At 43.8% G+C, this 17,898-nt stretch overlaps 1 protein-coding gene across 1 annotated transcript in view; it reads right to left on the bottom strand.

Moving 5' to 3' along the window:
* GLT1D1 (glycosyltransferase 1 domain containing 1) overlaps positions 1-17,898 on the bottom strand; it is a 122,733-nt gene that overhangs the window by 84,388 nt on the left and 20,447 nt on the right. Inside the window, exons 3-4 of the mRNA XM_017867537.1 lie at positions 13,841-13,946; positions 2,432-2,483 (exon numbers count right to left, since the gene is read on the bottom strand). Of these exons, the coding sequence (XP_017723026.1) occupies positions 2,432-2,483; positions 13,841-13,946 (158 nt within the window). The remainder of the gene's footprint in view (positions 1-2,431; positions 2,484-13,840; positions 13,947-17,898) is intronic.

The following is a 17,898-nucleotide window of genomic DNA, read 5'->3' as shown; positions in this document are numbered from 1 at the left end:
AAAAAAAAAAAAAAAAAAAAAGAGGAGAGAGAAAAGGTCGGGTGCGGTGGCTCACGCCTGTCATCCCAGCACTTTGGGAGGCCGAGGAGGGCAGATCACTTGAGGTCAGGAGTTCAAGACTAGCTTGGCCAAGAAGGCAAAACCCCGTCTCTACTAAAAAAACCGTAACAACATGTATTCAAAGGTTAATATTTGAAAAGCTAATAATTTGTATTTTTTCATCAAGGACATTTTTAAGTGAAATTGACTTAAGTGGGTGACGGTGACTAATCAGTGAATATTAGCACAGATGGGCCTCCTGCCTTTATTAGTATTAAGGCAGCAGCACTTTTACTCATCATGGCGTTTTACACCATGAGAAACGCCAAAAGAAAAGGCTTCGCATTATTATTTAGAAAAGGCTTGACTTGGTGGAGGCCCTGAAAGAGTCCGGGGGAACCTCAGAGGTCCAGGGACCCCATTGTGGTAACCACTGGTTTGAAAACTACCTTAAGAAGCCAGACAGATAGTCCAACAGATAGGCCGGGTGCAGTGGCTCACACCTGTAGCCCTAACACTTTGGGAGGCTGAGGTGGGTGGATCACTTGAGGTCAGGCGTTTGAGACCAGCCTGGCCTACGTGGTGAAACCGTGTCTCTACTAAAAATACAAAAATTAGCCTGATGTGGTGGTGCATGCCTGTCGTCCCAGTCACTCAGGAGGCTGAGGCAGGAGAATCGCTTGGACCCGGGCAGCAGAGGTTGCAGTGGACTGAGATAGCACCGTTGCACTCTAGCCTGGGTGACAGCATGAGACTCTATCTCAAAAAAAAAAAAAAAAAAAAAAAAGTACTACAGTAAAACTGGAAACCAGGATGCCTGTTGGGTTTTCTAATACTGAGATTGACAAGTCATTAATTTGCACTAGGAAATACAATCTCCATGCTCTGCCTGGGAAAAGTCTGACATAAAGAGTAAGACCATGCGCAGTCAGGGGCGTGTGCAACTTCACATTCACAGATATCTAGCATCCTGAGCTTTTGGAAGAGACCACAGATGACTGGGTTCTGCCCTTGTCCCAATGCAGCAGTTCCCAAGTACCACCATTTTGCAAATTGCAATTCCATAAAGGAAGGGCACAGCCTGCAAATGATCAGGGCATACACACAGTGCACAGTGGATGAACTGGCACAGCACAAGCCCTAACAGCACTGGTGGAGCAGGCTCAGTGCAGTTCCCACCGCCAGAGACAGCAACCTCGCCCACCAAAGGGAACCTGACCTTTGGCTTTTTTCTTTAGTTTTGCAGGCACCAGCTGTATGGTGCATTCACATAGCTCCTTACTGAGAATTCAGTTAGGCTCCCACCAGCTCATATACCTGCCCTCTGAGCCATCATGAATAAAAAGTCAATAAATGAATTAACTTATGGATCTACAAACTCTTGTCTGTTTAAAGCTCTTCAAATAAACGGTCCAACCCAGGAAACTACCTCTGTCACCTAAGCGATGGTTACTCTCATGTATACAAGGTTGCCGCAACATTTATGCTGCAGCTGATAATCACCCGATCTGAGAACACAGAAGAAAACAGGGCCAGGTTCGGTGGCTCCACCTGTGATCCCAGCACTTTGGGAGGCTGGGGGTGGGGGTGGGCAGATCATTTGAGGTCAGTAGTTCGAGACCAGCCTGACCAACGTGGTGAAACTCCATCTCTACTAAAAATACAAAAAAATTAGCTGGGCATGGTGGTGCGCACCTGTAATCCCAGCTACTCAGGAGGCTGAGGCAGGAGAATTGCTTAAACCCGGGAGGTGGAGGTTGCAGTGAGCTGAGATTGTGCCATTGCATTCCAGCCTGGGTGACAGAGCGAGACTCCATCTCAAAACAAAACAACAACAACAACAAAGAAACACGGACAACACATTACTGGGCTATTTTTGTCGTTCAATAACAACATCAAAAAATATCAGGGACATTTTAGGTGCATCTACACACACAAAATCAATCTATGGGAAACAACACACTATTGTGGCCACAACAGGCACCATCCATGGGAACACTATCAGCTCGGTAAGGCTGCCTTTCAGTTCTCGAATTCTGCAATTTCTTTTTTTTTTTGGAGACGGAGTCTATCTCTGTCGCCCGGTCTGGAGTGCAGTGGCCGGATCTCGGCTCACTGCAAGCTCCGCCTCCCGGGTTTACGCCATTCTCCTGCCTCAGCCTCCCGAGTAGCTGGGACTACAGGCGCTCGCCATCTCGCCCGGCTAGTTTTCGTATTTTAGTAGAGACGGGGTTTCATCGTGTAGACCAGGATGGTCTCGATCTCCCGACCTCGTGATCCACCCGTCTCGGCCTCCCAAAGTGCTGGGATTACAGGCTTGAGCCACCGCGCCCGGCCGAATTCTGCAATTTCATCAGCACGACCAAAACAACACCACCAGATAAACACATACCCACTGCGCTTGTGCCATTTCCTTCATTGACTCTGTGAAAGCGACAGCAAATCTAGTAAATGAACAAAAATAGTAGAAACAATTAGGCCAGAATTCAATTAAAAGAACTATGAAACAGCTCTTTGGAACAAATTATGAGAGACAAGGTAAGACACTAAATTTAAAATGCAATCAATCTTTATTACTTGTGGTCATTGGCCATTAGGTTTAATCTCAACTCACATCAAAAAAAGTTGTATATGCAAGAAGTAAACCAAACGAAGCTTAAAACTTCCTGTTTTTTTCTCTTCCTTCCACGCAAGTTCGGAGAGGCAGGGATAAAATCAAAAGCAAGAAATCAAGATGCAGGAGAGAAGCAAGGAACTTGCTTGGTTAATCCACCCTGAACATTCAAGGGCAGCCTGTCCACTCCACTAACTCTGCCAAGGGAAGACTATGGGGACACAATTACAATTTACTGAGTGCACATGGGTGCTCAATGTTATCATCTCCCTCCTTTCAATTGCTTCTTTAGGAAATGCACAAGGGCCCTCAAAATTAAGAATATAAAGGTAATCTATTTATTAACTTTATGTTTGCCATGAAGTGCAGAAGTATTAACAGGTACTTTTCCATGGAAATGTGGAGCCCATTCTTAGATGGGAAGCGCCGATACTACCGAAACGTCCATTGTTACCAAATTACATGACAAAATCAATAATTCAGACAAAATCCACAAGTGAACTTCCACTGAAATTCGACAAAATAATTTTAAAGTTTACCTATACATATAATTGGGTGACAAACAATCAGAATACTTTGATAAAGAAGAATTCAGGCCAGGCACAGAGCCTCACACTTGTAATCCCAATACTTTGGGAGGCTGAGGCAGGAAGATCACTTGGGCCCAGGTATTCAAGACCAGCCTGGCAACACAGCGAGACCCCCATCTCTACAGGAAAGAAGTTTTTATAATTAGCCAGGCATGGTTGAGCACACTGTAGTCCCAGCTACTCGGGAGGCTGAGGCAGGAGGATCACTTGAGCCTGGGATGTCAAGGCTGCAGTGAGCCATGATTGCGCCACTGCACTCCAGCTTGGGTGACAGAGGAAGAAGAAAGAAGGAAGAAGGAAGAAGAAGGAGGAGGACGAGGAGGAAGAAGAGGAAGAAGAAGAAGAATTCAAAGATGAGACTTGTATTAACAGATATCAAAATAAATTAAAAATATAATCATTAAAACAGTGTTGGCAGTGAAGAAAAGACAGAAAGACCAAAACCAAATACAAGGCCAGAAACAGACTCAAATACATTTAAGAATTTGACATAGCATAGGCCGGAAGCGGGGGCTCACACCTGTAATCCCAGCACTTTGGGAGGCCGAGGCAGGTGGATCACAAGGTCAGGAGACTGAGACCATCCTGGCTAACATGGTGAAACCCCGTCCCTACTAAAAATACAAAAAATTAGCCAGGCATGGTGGCATGAGCCTGTGGTCCCAGCTACTCAGGAGGCTGAGGCAGGAGGATTGCATGAACCTGGGAGGCGGAGCTTGCAGTGAGCCGAGATCGCGCCACTGCACTCCAGCCTGGGCGACAGAGCCAGACTCCGTCTCAAAAGAAAAAAAAAAAAGAATTTGACATAGCACAAAGCCAGAGAAGTGGTTCAGTACATGGAAAAAGTTAGTTTCCTACCTTCTATCACATATCTAAAAAGGTGGTTCAGAAGCTAAGTGAAAAAAAGGTAAGGTGACAAGAGGAGTCTGGAATGATACAAGTGACCAAGCAACTGGCCTCAGCCCAGGAAAGGTTTTCTGAGTATTAAAAGCTATGACATTATTGGATACCACAGGCAGGGTATGAAAAGGAGAAAGAAAAAATTATGAAATTAATTCTAAAGATAAAAAAGCTTCGATTATATTAAAATTAAAAGACTACTGAAATACCACAAATTAATGTGGAAGAAATATGTGCAACTGACATGGAGAAAAGAAGAATACTATCCTTGGGCGGGAGTTCTTCAAAATTAACAAGGAAGCCAAACATCCCAAGGGAAAAAAAAAGGATGGGAAAAATGGGACATTCACAGGAGAGCAAATACAAGGGACCATAAAATGTGAGGAAAAGTAAAATTTCTCTAATAACAAATTAAATCTAATTAGAACAATAGGAAAGAATTGCATCACATATAAGGTTGGCAGTTTTAAAAATAAAAATGCCCAATGTTAACAAAGGAGAGAAAATGAAAACATATACCCACTTGGTGAATTAAAATGCAAATATTCTTTCTGAAGAGAAATTTGAGAAACTGCATCAATATATTCACATGTTCATATCGTTAGACCTTGCAATTCTACCTCCATGAATTCAACCTAAAGATAAAATCAGACAACTACACAAAGACAGACACAGGTTGTTCCCTGTGGTGTTGTGTCTAACAAAGATATAAATGCCCAATCTCAAAGAATCGGTTACAGAATTTATGAGAGAATTCTATGCAGCCATTCAAACCATGTTTGGAACCTTAAAATTATCAAAAATGTAGCTGGGTGTGGTGGTGCATGCCTGTAATCCCAGCTATTCAGGAGGCTGAGGCAGGGGGATCGCTTGAACCCAGGAGGCAGAGGTTGCAGTGAGCCAAGATCACGCCACTGCACTCCAGTCTGGCGACAGAGCAAGACTCTGTCTCAAAATATATATATATATATATATATACACACACACACACACACACATATATATACACACACATATACATATATATATACGTATATATATATAGTACGTGTCATTCAGCCCAAATTTTCAAAAATAATAACAACGAAAATACAGTCACAATCATACAAATAAAAGTAATTAAAAGATGACCTAACAAAAAGCTAGTCATGGTTAAAGTACACATAAAGTACAAAAAAATTAGGTAATTTGCTTTTCCCTGGCTTCTTCAGTACTTTCCAAACTTTCTTTTTTTTTGGAAACGGAATCTCGCTGTGTAGCCCAGGCTGGAGTGCAGTGGCACGATCTCGGCTCGCTGCAACCTCTGCCTCCCGGGTTCAAGCGATTCTCCTGCCTCAGCCTCCCGAGTAGCTGGGACTACAGGCGCCCACCACCATATCCGACTAATTTTTTGTATTTTTAGTAGAGACAGGGCTTCACCGTGTTAGCCAGATGGTCTCGATCTCCTGACCTCGTGGTCCGCCTGCCTCGGCCTCCCAAAGTGCTGGGATTACAAGCATGAGCCACCGCACCCGGCGTTACTTTCCAAACTGTCTACATTGTATTGGGACAGACTTTTTTTAGTTAAAAAGAAAATTCTTAACAAAATATTTTATAAAGTCAGGACTTTCAATCTTTCAAGACTTCCTGTAGATAATATACATCCTCCTACCTTTCTCCCACATCATTATTTTCCCCTCTACTCATTATAAAAATGCTATTATTTCTCTTATCTTAAAAACAACTATCTTAATCCCACAGTCCCTGCTTCAATTACTGTCCTTTTTCTCTTTTCTCCTTGACAAGAAAAGCCCCAATGTTACCTTGACTCAACACCTCCAATGCCTCTCTTCTCATTTAAACCACTCCAGGCAACTCCCCTGACTGCACCATTGAAATTGCGCTCAAGGTCACTAATGACCTCCATGTTGGTAAACTAAACGGTTCCATCCTCAGTCTTCATCTTACTTGACCTATCAATAGCAACAGACACATATGCTCTCCCCTTCCTCCTTGGAATGCTTCTTCATTGGCTTTCACCAAACCATTCCATTTCATCTTTCTGGCCACTCAGTCTCAGTCTCACTAATTCCTCTTTCTGATTTCTCAAAAATGGGCTGCTCCAAGACTCCGTTCTTGGGCTTCTCTTCTCTGTCTGCACTTACTCCCTTGGTGATCTCACCAGTTTTCAGTTTTCAATAGCATCTGCAAGGCTGGATGCGGTGGCTCATGCCTGTAATCTCAGTACTTTGGGAGGCCAAGGTGGGTGGATCACCTGAGGTCGGGAGTTCGAGACCAGTCTGACCAACATGGAGAAACCCTGTCTCTATTAAAATTACAAAATTAGCCTGGTGTGGTGGTGCATGCCTGTAATCTCAGCTACTCAGAAGGCTGAGGCAGGAGAATAGCTTGAATGTGGGAGGCGGAGGTTGCGGTGAGTCGAGATCATGCCATTGCACTCCAGCCTGGGTGACAGAGCGAGACTCTGTCTCAAAAAAAAAAAAAAAAAAATAGCATCTGTATATTGACCAACAAACTCCCGACCCCTCCCCTAACTTGCCCAGACTTCTACCTACTTCTTACTTCCATTTGGATGCCTAACACAAACCCTAAGCTTCATACCTATGTCAAATAATGAGAACCATATTTCTAGTGATGAAATAAACACACATATAGCCGTATATGTGCATATGTACATACACACATTTCCAAGCTCTAAGGGGGCTTACAAGAAATGACACTGAGTAAGCAATAAGCACAGAGCTTAGTTTCTAAATAGTATTCTCTAAAAAGACAACAAAAATTATAAAGGACCAAGGACTCCTTTGAGAAATAGCCATTTCCAGAAGTAGGACACGGTAGACAGGAGATGAATCAGGAACATTTTATGATACCAGAAAGTAGAAAAGTGCTCAGAAAATGATGAATGATGAGAGCATGTCAAAAAAACTCAGGCATCAGCTCAAAGCATCTCCTGTGGGCAAATCTGGGACAATTTGAGCAACCAAATAAACAAAAATAGTAACAGATAACCTGTAAAGGAAAATAAGATAAATATCCATGAGTCCATGTTTTTATATATATATACAGTATAAATATATTTCATATTTTAATTTTATATAATTTAAATAATAAATATAAATAATAATTTATATTTTATATTTTATAAAAATATATTTTATAAAATATATATATTTTATATACATATATATATATATATTTTTTTTGAGATGGAGTCTCACTTTGTCACCCAGGTTGGAGTACAGTGGCGCAATCTCAGCTCACTGTAACCTCTGCCTCCCGGGTTCAAGCAACTCTCCTGCCTCAGCCTCCTGAGTAGTTAGGATTATGGGCACGACTAATATTTTCTTTCTTTCTTTCTTTTAATTTTTTTTGTTTTGTATTTTTGGTAGAGATGGGGTTTCACCGTGTTGGCCAGGCTGGTCTCGAACTCCTGGCCTCAAGTGATCCACCCAACTCAGCCTCCAAAAGTGCTGGGATTACAGGCATGAGCCACCACACCCGGCCCCCACGATCCTTCCATACTGAATAACAAATAAATAAATAAGTAAATGGGATCAAAGGGGAAAGTCTTCCGTAAGGTAGAATTCCAGTTAATAAACAAGATGCAGTGCGAATGGAAAAATCATCACCAGGCAAATACCGCAGGAATAATTACTGCAGACGAGAATCAGGAAAGGACGATTCCTTCCCTGTAGCAGGACCCAGAAATGGCAGATTCTTCCTCCAGAAGGCCCCGCTTCCCCTGCCTGTGTCTGCCCCAAGCTTTCCTTCTGCCTCCTCTGCAACCCTGTCACCAGTCGAGGCACATTCCATTGCAGATCCCCTACTGAAGCAAGAAGTAAGGAAAGGACGGAGAGGAGATCACGCTGGACTTCCCACCAAGGCTCACTTTCATAATCCAAGCGCTCCACAGCGCTGACGCGGAAGGAGGCTCGAGCCCAGCACAGGTTGTTCTGCTGGCCTCAGTTATGAGAAGCTCTCCATTTGCTCTGAAAACTAACAAGGGGTGCAAGGAAACTGTGTCTGGGGGAATAGACTTTATCCTGTGAAAATAAGATTAAAAAGAAAGAAAAGTAGCTAAATAACAATTGCCTGACAATGGGCCCTTCAGGGGAGTGTATAAACCTTCCTTTGCCAGGAACACTGGAAACCGAGAAACTTAAGAATTGAACAATTGGTGGGGTGCGGTGGCTCATGCCTGTAATCCTAACCCTTTGGGAGGCTGAGGCAGGCAGATCACTGTGGTCAGGAGTTCGAGACCAGCCTGGGCAACACAGAGAAACTCCATCTTCACTAAAAATACAAAAATTAGCCGGGCGTGGTGGTGCACACCTGTAGTCCCAGCTACTGAGGAGGCTGAGGAAGGTGAATCGCTTTAACCCAGGAGGTGGAGGCTGCAGTGAGCTGAGATCGCACCACTGCACTCCAGCCTGGGGGACAAAGCAAGACTGTCTCCAAAAAATAATGAAATTAAATTAAATTTTTAAAAAGCACACATTTCTTATGACAAACATAAAGCTACCATTTTTGCACTTTCAGTTGAACATTGCCATTTTGAAATAGATTTACTCACTTTCACATGTGATTTTTTCGTAAAAAATATCTTTGGGCTTAAATATCTACAGCTTAAAACTTGTGAAAACTGGCCGGGCGTGGTGGCTCACACCTGTAATCCCAGCACTTTGGGAGGCCGAGGCGGGCGGATCACGAGGTCAGGAGATCGAAACCATCCTGGCTAACACGGTGAGACCCTGTCTCTACCAAAATACAAAATTAGCCAGGCGTGGTGGTGGGTGCCTGTAGTCCCAGCTACTCGGGAGGCTGAGGCAGGAGAATGGCGTGAGCCTGGGAGGCGGAGGTTGCAGTGAGCCGAGATCGCGCCGTGGCACTCCAGCCTGGGTGAGAGAGCAAGACTCCGTCTCAAAAAAAAACTTATGAAACTACCAATATTCAGCCATTTTATGCATACAAAACAGCAAATTCACCTCGTTTAACCTATCGTGTGCTATATATTTCCTATTTATGAGGCTATTTTTGAGGTGTTTCATTTTATACAAACTCTCTTGCTCATTTGCTTGACAATAATTATTTCTTTTCTTTCTTTTTTCTTTCTTTTTTTTTTTTTGAGACAGAGTCTCCCTCTTTCACCCAGGCTGGAGTGAAGTGGCGAGATCTCAGCTCACTGCAACCTCTGCCTCCCCAGGTTCAAGTGATTCCCCTGCCTCAGGCTCTTAAGTAGCTGGGATTACAGGCATCCGCCACCATTTTTGTATTTTTAGTGAAGACAGAGTTTCCCCATGTTGCCCAGGCTGGTCTCAAACTCCTGACCACAGTGATCCACCCACCTTGGCCTCTCAAAGTGCTGGGATTACAGGCGTGAGCCACCCACCGCACCTGGCCAACAATATTTTCTTCTAATATGTACCTGGATGATCCTTCACCAAACAATTTCCATAGGTTTCAAATACTCTTCATTTAGTTTTGATATTGATAACATAATTATCAAGTACTTATTACATTATAATACGTATAAGCCAAAAAGCTGAAGCTAAAGTAAGTTCAAATACTATATTATATAGAAAAAAATTTTAATACTAAAAAAACTTCAAAATAGACCCTATAGGAAAATATAACTATTTAAAAGCATTTGATTAAAACGAAATACTCATTATAAAGCTAGACAAGTTCAATACTTGCTTTTACAGAAAAGTGTGCTATATTGTATTGGACAAGGACTCTGATTCATGCCGCTTTCCTGCCCACTAACCTCGATCAATAATCCCCCAAAATAGAAATCAGTGTTTACTTTAATAACAACACAATGAATAATATTAATGATAATACTGTAAGATGGATTCATTCAATGTTGTTTTTTGTAAACAGAATTATTTTCCTTCCATAAGGCAGTGTGTTACCAACTACAGGAATCTAAAGGTAATGAATTTGCAGACTGTAAGAACAACAGCAATAAGAAAACCTATAAGAAAAGATCCCCAAGGTAACCCCAATGTGTTTTAATGCCTTTTTTTATTGTAACACACACACAGGCACATGTGTGTGCTCTCTATTATGATCAGGTGGTATGAAAGGAAAATATCTTGGGACCCCAGATCACTAAGCTAAAGGGAAAAGTCAAGCTGGGAACTGCTAAGGGCAAACCTCCCTTCTATTCTATTCAAAGTCACCCCTCCACTCACTGAGATAAATGTGTATCTGGCCTCCTTGGGAAAGGCCAATCAGAAACTCAAAAGAATGCAACCTTTTGTCTATCACCTACCTGTGACCTGGAAGACCCCTCCCTGCTTTGAGTCTTCCTGCCTTTGCTTCCAGTTGTCCTGCCTTTCCAGAACACACCACTGTACTTCCTATATATATTGATTGATGTCTCACGTCTCCCTAAAATGTATAAAACCAAGCTGTGCCCCAACCACCTTGAGCACGTGTCATCAGGACTCCTGAGGCTGGATGCGTGTCTTCAACCTTGGCAAAATCAACTTTCTAAACAGTAACTGAGACCTGTCTCAGGTTTTTTGGGTCCATACTTGCATTGCCACAACATATGTTCAGGGGTTCTCAGGAAGGACTAGGGTCCTAACTGCAGTGATACCTCTCAGTAATCCTGGATTTCAGAAGCGAGACTGACACTTACATTACCAAGCAAGGAATCTGAGGCTCCAGAAAGAACTCTGAGTGCTGTCTCCAGTATGGAATAGGGTGATCCAGCTACATGAAGACTTGAAGTGTCCCAAATTCCCTGGCCAGAGCTTCCCAGCCATGAGGTGAGCCACAGAAAACTGATGGCTAGTGATTGATTGGGTTAAAATCAATGATCAGTTTTACTTTGTTTTGTTTTTTACAACGATTCAAAGATTTAAAAAGGTTGAAGGGATAGTTAGGCAGTACTCGTTGGGCCATCTGTAAACTGTGCATTCAGGGTTATTGTTCTAGACATAGGTGAGGCTTTCTTCTAACATCAGCAGCCAGTGAACATGTGGGAGGACAAACTGCACAGAAGCCCCTCGACTGTCTGGGGAAACCCCGAGGAAGCCCACTGAGCACCTCGTGACTCATCAGAAAAGTTCTTTCTTCGGGGTATGCATGTACAGTTAGTTCTTTCTTTGGGGTATGCATGTACAGTTAGTTCTTTTGATTTAATTTCTGCTTTTTTTCACAATTTTCATATGATCATGGGAGATTCATATTGCTTTTATCATTATTTTGATTTTTTTTTATTTTTTAAATTATTTATTTATTTATTTATTTTTTTGAGACAGTCTTGCTCTGTAACCCAGGCTAGAGTGCAATGGCAAGATCTTGGCTCACTGCGACCACCACCTCCCGGGTTCTTTTGTTGTTGTTGTTGTTGTTTGTTTGTTTTTGAGACAGAGTCACGCTCTGTCTCCCAGGCTGGAGTGTAATGGCACGATCTCGGCTCACTGCAACCTCTGCCTCCTGAGTTCAAGCAATTCTCCTGCCTCAGCCTCTGGAGTAGCTGGAATTACAGGTGCAGGCCACCACGCCCTGCTAATTTTTGTATTTTTAGTAGAGATGGGGTTTCACCATGTTGGCCAGGCTGGTCTCGAACTCCTGACCTCAGGTGATCCACCTGCCTCAGTCTCCCAAAGTGCTGGGATTACAGGCGTGAGTCACCACACCTGGCCACCTGCCGGGTTAAAGTGATTCTCCTGCCTCAGCCTCCCAAGTAGCCGGAATTACAGGCACCCACCACCATGCCTGGCTAATTTTTGTAGTTTTAATAGAGATGGGGGTTTCACCATGTTGGCCAGGCTGGTCTCGAACTCCTGACCTCAAGTGATCCACCTGCCTCGGGCCTCCCAAAGTGCTGGGATTACAGGCCTGAGCCACCATGCCCGGCCTGCTTTTATCATTATTTTAATTCTTATTATTGCATTTGTTAGACAAAGAAATGGGAGTGACTTTTTTAATCAAGCCTTTCAATCCACCTTAAATTGCTATACAAATATGATAATTTTCTAAGTATGCCTTGTCAAAAGACACAATGACAACAAATTTAGTTCAAAGATTAGAATGGGCTTTTATTAGCAGTTCTAGAATTGGGCAGCACCTCATTCTACAAAACAGAATGAGTGTTCTGATGAGCTGAGCAGAGGAGGCGTGTTTTACAGACAGACAAGGGCTGAAGAAAGCAGACGCAGAAAACAAAATGCAGATGGGACATTTCCGAGTTAGTTGCCCCACAGGGTTAAAGCAGAGAAGACTTCCCTATTCTGCTGACTGAAGTTGGCTGGAATTTCTTGCTTTTTAGAAAACTGGCCCATTTCAGGCTGGGCATGGTGGCTTATGCCTGTAATCCCAGCACTTTGGGAGGCTGAGGCAGGTGGATCGCTTGAGGCCAGGAGTTTGAGACCAGCCTGGCCAAATGGTGAAACCCCGTCTCTACTAAAAATACAAAAATTAGCCGAGTGTGGAGGCGGCCGCCTGTAATACCAGTTACTCGGGAGCCTGAGGCACGAGAATCGCATGAACCCTGGAGGTTGAGGTTGCAGTGAGCCAAGATCACGCCACTGCACTCCAGCCTGGGCAACAGAATGAGACTGTCAGGAAAAGAGAAGAGAAAACAGAAGAGACTGAAAGAAGACTGACCCATTTCAAAGTTCAGTTTATTACACAGTGCTCAGCACAAGTGACTCCTTTCTGTCATGGGCTGGTCTGCTGCGGCACAGTGCAGGGGCCAGTGTAGAACAACGGCCTCCGATGAACCTCTTTTTGCCACGTCGACATGGATAAAGTTGGGAAGTACAGCGCAGGAAGGAATTCTCACCTGGGGATAACTTCCCCCACCCTGGGGGCATTAGAATTGTAGGCAGACATACTAGGTAGCTGTGGTACCTGGAGGCTGCTGCCCATGGTTAGTATCTGGGATCAGAGACGTGCAGGGCAGCCCCAAGGATTATCAGAGTGACCCCTGTGAGAAGCACCACTCACAGCACATAGAGCTGTTCTCACAGCAGCTACCTCTCAGGTCCCTGCGACAGCTAGCGGGACATCCCCAAGGAAAAGGCCTGAGCCACAGTTTAGAAGTCCCACTGGTGACCCTTCTTGCAAATGGCATTTATAGCTCAGAAAGCTACACAGATAAGACCCATGCCAAAGACAGTCTACTTGGGCAAACCTGATGCAAACTAGACCCTAATTTGTGTGCTGCTAAGGCTGGAGTTTGTCTGTGATCTGTGTTTTCTACATTCAGAACACCTCTTTTTTGAGAAGAGGGCTTTGGTCTACCACCCAGGCTGGAGTGCAGCCATAGCACACTGCAGCCTTGGGCTCCTAGACTCCAGCAATCCTCCCGCCTCAGCCTCCCAGGCAGCTGGGACCACAGGCGTGCCTCACTATCAAGCGATTCTCCTGCCTCAGCCTCCCAAGCAGCTGGGACCACAGGTGTGCCTCACTATGCCTGGCTCCATGCAGACCATTCTAAAGAGGCTTATCTAATATTAACCGTAGTTGAAGACTTCAGTGCAATAACCTGTTAGCAATGACGATTTGTGGCAAAATAAAAATGTACCAAATTAAAGAAAAGGTTACATGAAATTGGTTTTAAGTGATAAGATGTAAACCTTCCCGACAATTGGTGCCCTCGGTCTTTGGTTTCCATTAATTCCATCCACATAGTTTAAATGTTTGGCATGGGTGAAATTCTCGCAAGTATTACCTGGCTTCCTCAAGAACTCTGCCCATGACTGTGTTCTTTTCTCCCTGGTTGGCATCTTCATTTACATCAGTTCCTCCAAAGATGATTCCAAAAGGGATTTGGTGGCCTACAAAATGATGACAGTCACAAAGCAGAATTCACCCCTAGAAACAGCCTTCACCAACCATTCCTAAGCAAGGATCTTAAACACTGAAGTTCTCAGATCACAGGAGCTGTGTGTTGCTATATGTTCAGTTGCATCCACCTCTCCTGGACAGCAGAATGGGTATCACTACAATAAACACAACATCAAGAGGAACATGGGAGGCCCCGACCACTGTTGTCAGGGCTATCTTTCAATTAATTCATTTTAAACTTTAGCAAATAAAAAATATTGTTAGCCATCATCTATCAAAGCCAAGCTTATCATTCCTAGGAAATGGGCTAATCTGGCATCATCAAAATTCATAACAAAAAAAAAGGACTCTCCAAACTGAGTCCTATTGTTCATCAACACCAACAGGCACCGTGCTAGCTTGGGACAAAAACAGGGGAGAGAGAGGCACAGACAACCTTGATGATATCCTCAAGAACTGCTCAGTACAACAGGGATGATAAATTATGACAGGCACAACTAGGATGAGGGCCAAAATAACACAAGGTGCTGAGCGCATAAAGTGGGAAAGAATTTGCAAAGGGAGTATGTGTATTCTGAGTGACGGGTCCTGTGCAGATGGGAGGCAGTGGGTGAGTCCACTCCCTGCTTCCTCGATGAACATTTCATAAGCGCAGATGGGCAGGACAGGGCATTAGGCCTTTTGATGAGCACATCATAAGCGACTCCCCAAAAGGACTCCCAAAATCAACTAAAATTTCAAAGAGACTATGGCCTACAAATCACCCCATAGACCAGATCTAACTGGAGTTCACCTGGTTAGATTTCTCAAACAAGCTATTTTTATCAAGATATTTAAAGGAGAATATACTGATCTTTCCTTTCATTGCCCTTTGAGTTGTTCTTGTCATGTAAATTAGCAGATCCCATCTTCTTTCTCTCTATCTAGGTCTCTCTCACCCTAGAATTCCACTGCTATGAATTCAGCCTCCGGATATCAAGCCCAACAATAACATGTTCAGCTCCAGCAAGGCTGCTAAAAGTAGCACAATTTGAGAAGCAACTTACTTGTGCGTTGGTGAAGACAATTCTTTTTTTTGGAGCTCTGTGTGTGTGCGTGTGTGTGTGCGTGTGCGTGTGTATGTGTACTCACACAGAAAGACTGGCAAAAAGAAAAACACATATTGGTGGACAAAAGATGCTTGCACAAAAACAAAAGCCATAAACACACATTTCTCTATGCACAGAACATCTGATGCGATAGTACACAAAATAATAACTGTTGTCACCTCTGGAAAAGAGACCTGGAAGGCTACAGATCTGGGATGGACCAGGCGTGGTGGCTCACGCCTGTAATCCCAGCACTTAGGAAGGTCAAGGTGGGTGGATCACCTGAGGCCAGGAATTTGAGACTAGCCTGGGCAACATGGCAAAACTCTGTCTCTTTTTGTAAAAATACAAAAATTAGCCAGGTGTGGTGGTGCACACTGTAATCCCACCTACTCTGAAGGCTGAGGCATGACAATCACTTGAACCCAGGAGGTAGAGGTTGGAGTGAGCTGAGATCACGCCACTGCACTGCAGCCTGGGTGATAGAACGAGACTCTGCCTCAAAAAAAAAAAAAAAAAAAAAAAAAAAATCTGGGTTAGGAGTGAGACTTACATTTCACTCTGTAACATTTTATATTGTTTGAATTTCTTACTGTAGACCTGTAAGAACTTTTCCAAAAATACAGAGAGATATAGAAATGCCCACCCAGTAGAGATGGTTCATCATGGGTGATGGGTTTAGGCTTTGGGAGATGTTGGGACAGAGTGAAGATTTTTCTCATATGGGAAGGACATGAATCTGTGGTAGGGAGAATAATTGCTCCCAGAGATGTCCACATCCTAATTCCCAAGACCCATGAGGCTGGGACAGGGGAGGGGCATTATGGTAGACTATCCAGGTGGGCTCAGCCTAACCACAGCGGTCGTTAAAAGTGGAAGAGGGAAGCCAGAGAGTCAAGTTCAGAGTGAGGAAGACCTCACCAGTCAGATGGCTCTGGAGATGGAGGAAGGGCCATGAGCCAAGACATGTGGATGCCCCTTGAGGCTGGAAAAGACAAGAAAACAGATTCTCCCCAAGAGGCTCCAGGAAGGAGCGCAGCTGCTGACACCTGAATTTCAGCCTGGGAGCCCCGCTTCAGCTTTCCAACCTCCAGAACAGACTCCCCTGTCCCAGCCTCAGGGGTCCTGGGAAGTAGGATGTGGACATCTCTGGGAGCAATTCTTCTCCAGAACTGGAGGTCAGGTGATGAACTGGTGTTGTCTGAAGCCACTGGGTTTGTGGTAAATTATTACAACAGCAGTGGGAAACTGATACACCCTATTGTCACAAAGGGACTGTATTAGTCCATCTTCAAGCTGCTGATAAAGACATACCCAACTGGCATGGCAACTGGATATGTCTGGGCAATTTACAAAAGAAAGAGGTTTAATGGACTCACAGTTCCACGTGGCTAGGTCTCCCAATCATGGCAAAAGGTGAAAGGCACATCTCACATGGCGGCAGACAAGAGAAGACAGCGTGTGCAGGGAAACTCCCCTTTATAAAACCATCACATCACGAGAGACTTACTCACTCTCATGAGAACAGCAAGGGAAAGGCCCACCCCCATGATTCAATTACTTCCCACCAGGTCCCTCCTACAACACATGGGAATGTGGGAGATATAATTCAAGATGAGATTTGGATGGGGACACAGTCAAACCATATCTGGGATGTTCCCCCAATAAAAACTGCTACTGAAGGAGGCTAAGGAAAACAGTGGGAAAGTCGTTTTCAATGAAATTCCCAAAGACAGAAAAATAGACACCTAAAAGATACACACTATCAACAAGTTTGCTTAAAAGGTGTGAGCATATTTAGTACGTAAGATGACAGCCCTTTCTTACTCTATCAGCCCAGCAGCAATAACTCATATATGTCAAAGCTAATTTGGCCTATTTTGAGAAATCACAAGACTTTCTCTCCAGACAGCCCCAGGTTAGAATCCTGCTTCTCCACCTAGAACAGGCATGACTTTGGCCAAGCTACTCAGTTTCTCTGACCCCCAGCCATATCATCTGTGAAACGGAGATATTAATTAGTAGACTGGTGAGATGATATATGACATTCTGGTACAAGGCAGACCCCGTAAGTGAGAGCCAGTTTCACCATGTTTTACACTAAAGAAGTTTTAAACACATAAATCCAGAAATTAGCACTTAGAAGAATGGAATATGGGATACTTCACTTAGTTTTGTTTTTTTTTGATGCTCATTCCATTGTTAAGAAAATAGTTTTAAATAAGTAGCATGCTAGCCTTAATGGCAAAAGACTATTATAAGGGTGGGCGCAGTGGCTCACGCCTGGAATCCCAGCACTTTGGGAGGCCGAGGCGGGTGGATCACTTGAGGTCAGGAGTTCAAGACCACCTGGCCAACATGGTGAAACCCCGTCTCTACTAAAAATACAAAAATTAGCTGGATGTGGTAGCGCATGCCTGTAATCCCAGCTACTTGGGAAGCTGAGGCAGGAGAATCGCTTGCACCTGGAAGGCAGAGGCTGCAGTGAGCCAAGACTGTGCCACTGCACTCCAGCCTGGGTGATAGAGCGAGACTCTGTCTCAAAAAATAAGACTCTTATAAATTCACCCATGATTGCAATTGAAAAATTCTGGAAGTCCTGTACTATAACATGATGTAGATAAAATATTTTTGCAAACTCTCTTTTTATTGTACATATATGGTGTACAACATGATGTTTTAAAATATGTATGCATTGTGGAATGACTAAATCAAGCTAATTAGGTCAAGCGTGGTGGCTCACACCTGTAATCTCAGTACTTTGGGAGGCCAAGGCAGGAGGATTGCTCCATCCCAGGAGTTTGAGACCAGCCTGGGAAACACGGCAAGATCCCATTTCTTAAAAAAAAAAAAA

This window comes from Rhinopithecus bieti, unplaced genomic scaffold (assembly GCF_001698545.2).
Source record: "Rhinopithecus bieti isolate Rb0 unplaced genomic scaffold, ASM169854v2 scaffold_3615, whole genome shotgun sequence".
Classification (NCBI taxonomy): Eukaryota; Metazoa; Chordata; class Mammalia; order Primates; family Cercopithecidae; genus Rhinopithecus; species Rhinopithecus bieti.
The sequence above is the reverse complement of the archived record's forward strand: the minus strand, read 5'-3'. Positions and strand labels throughout refer to the sequence as shown.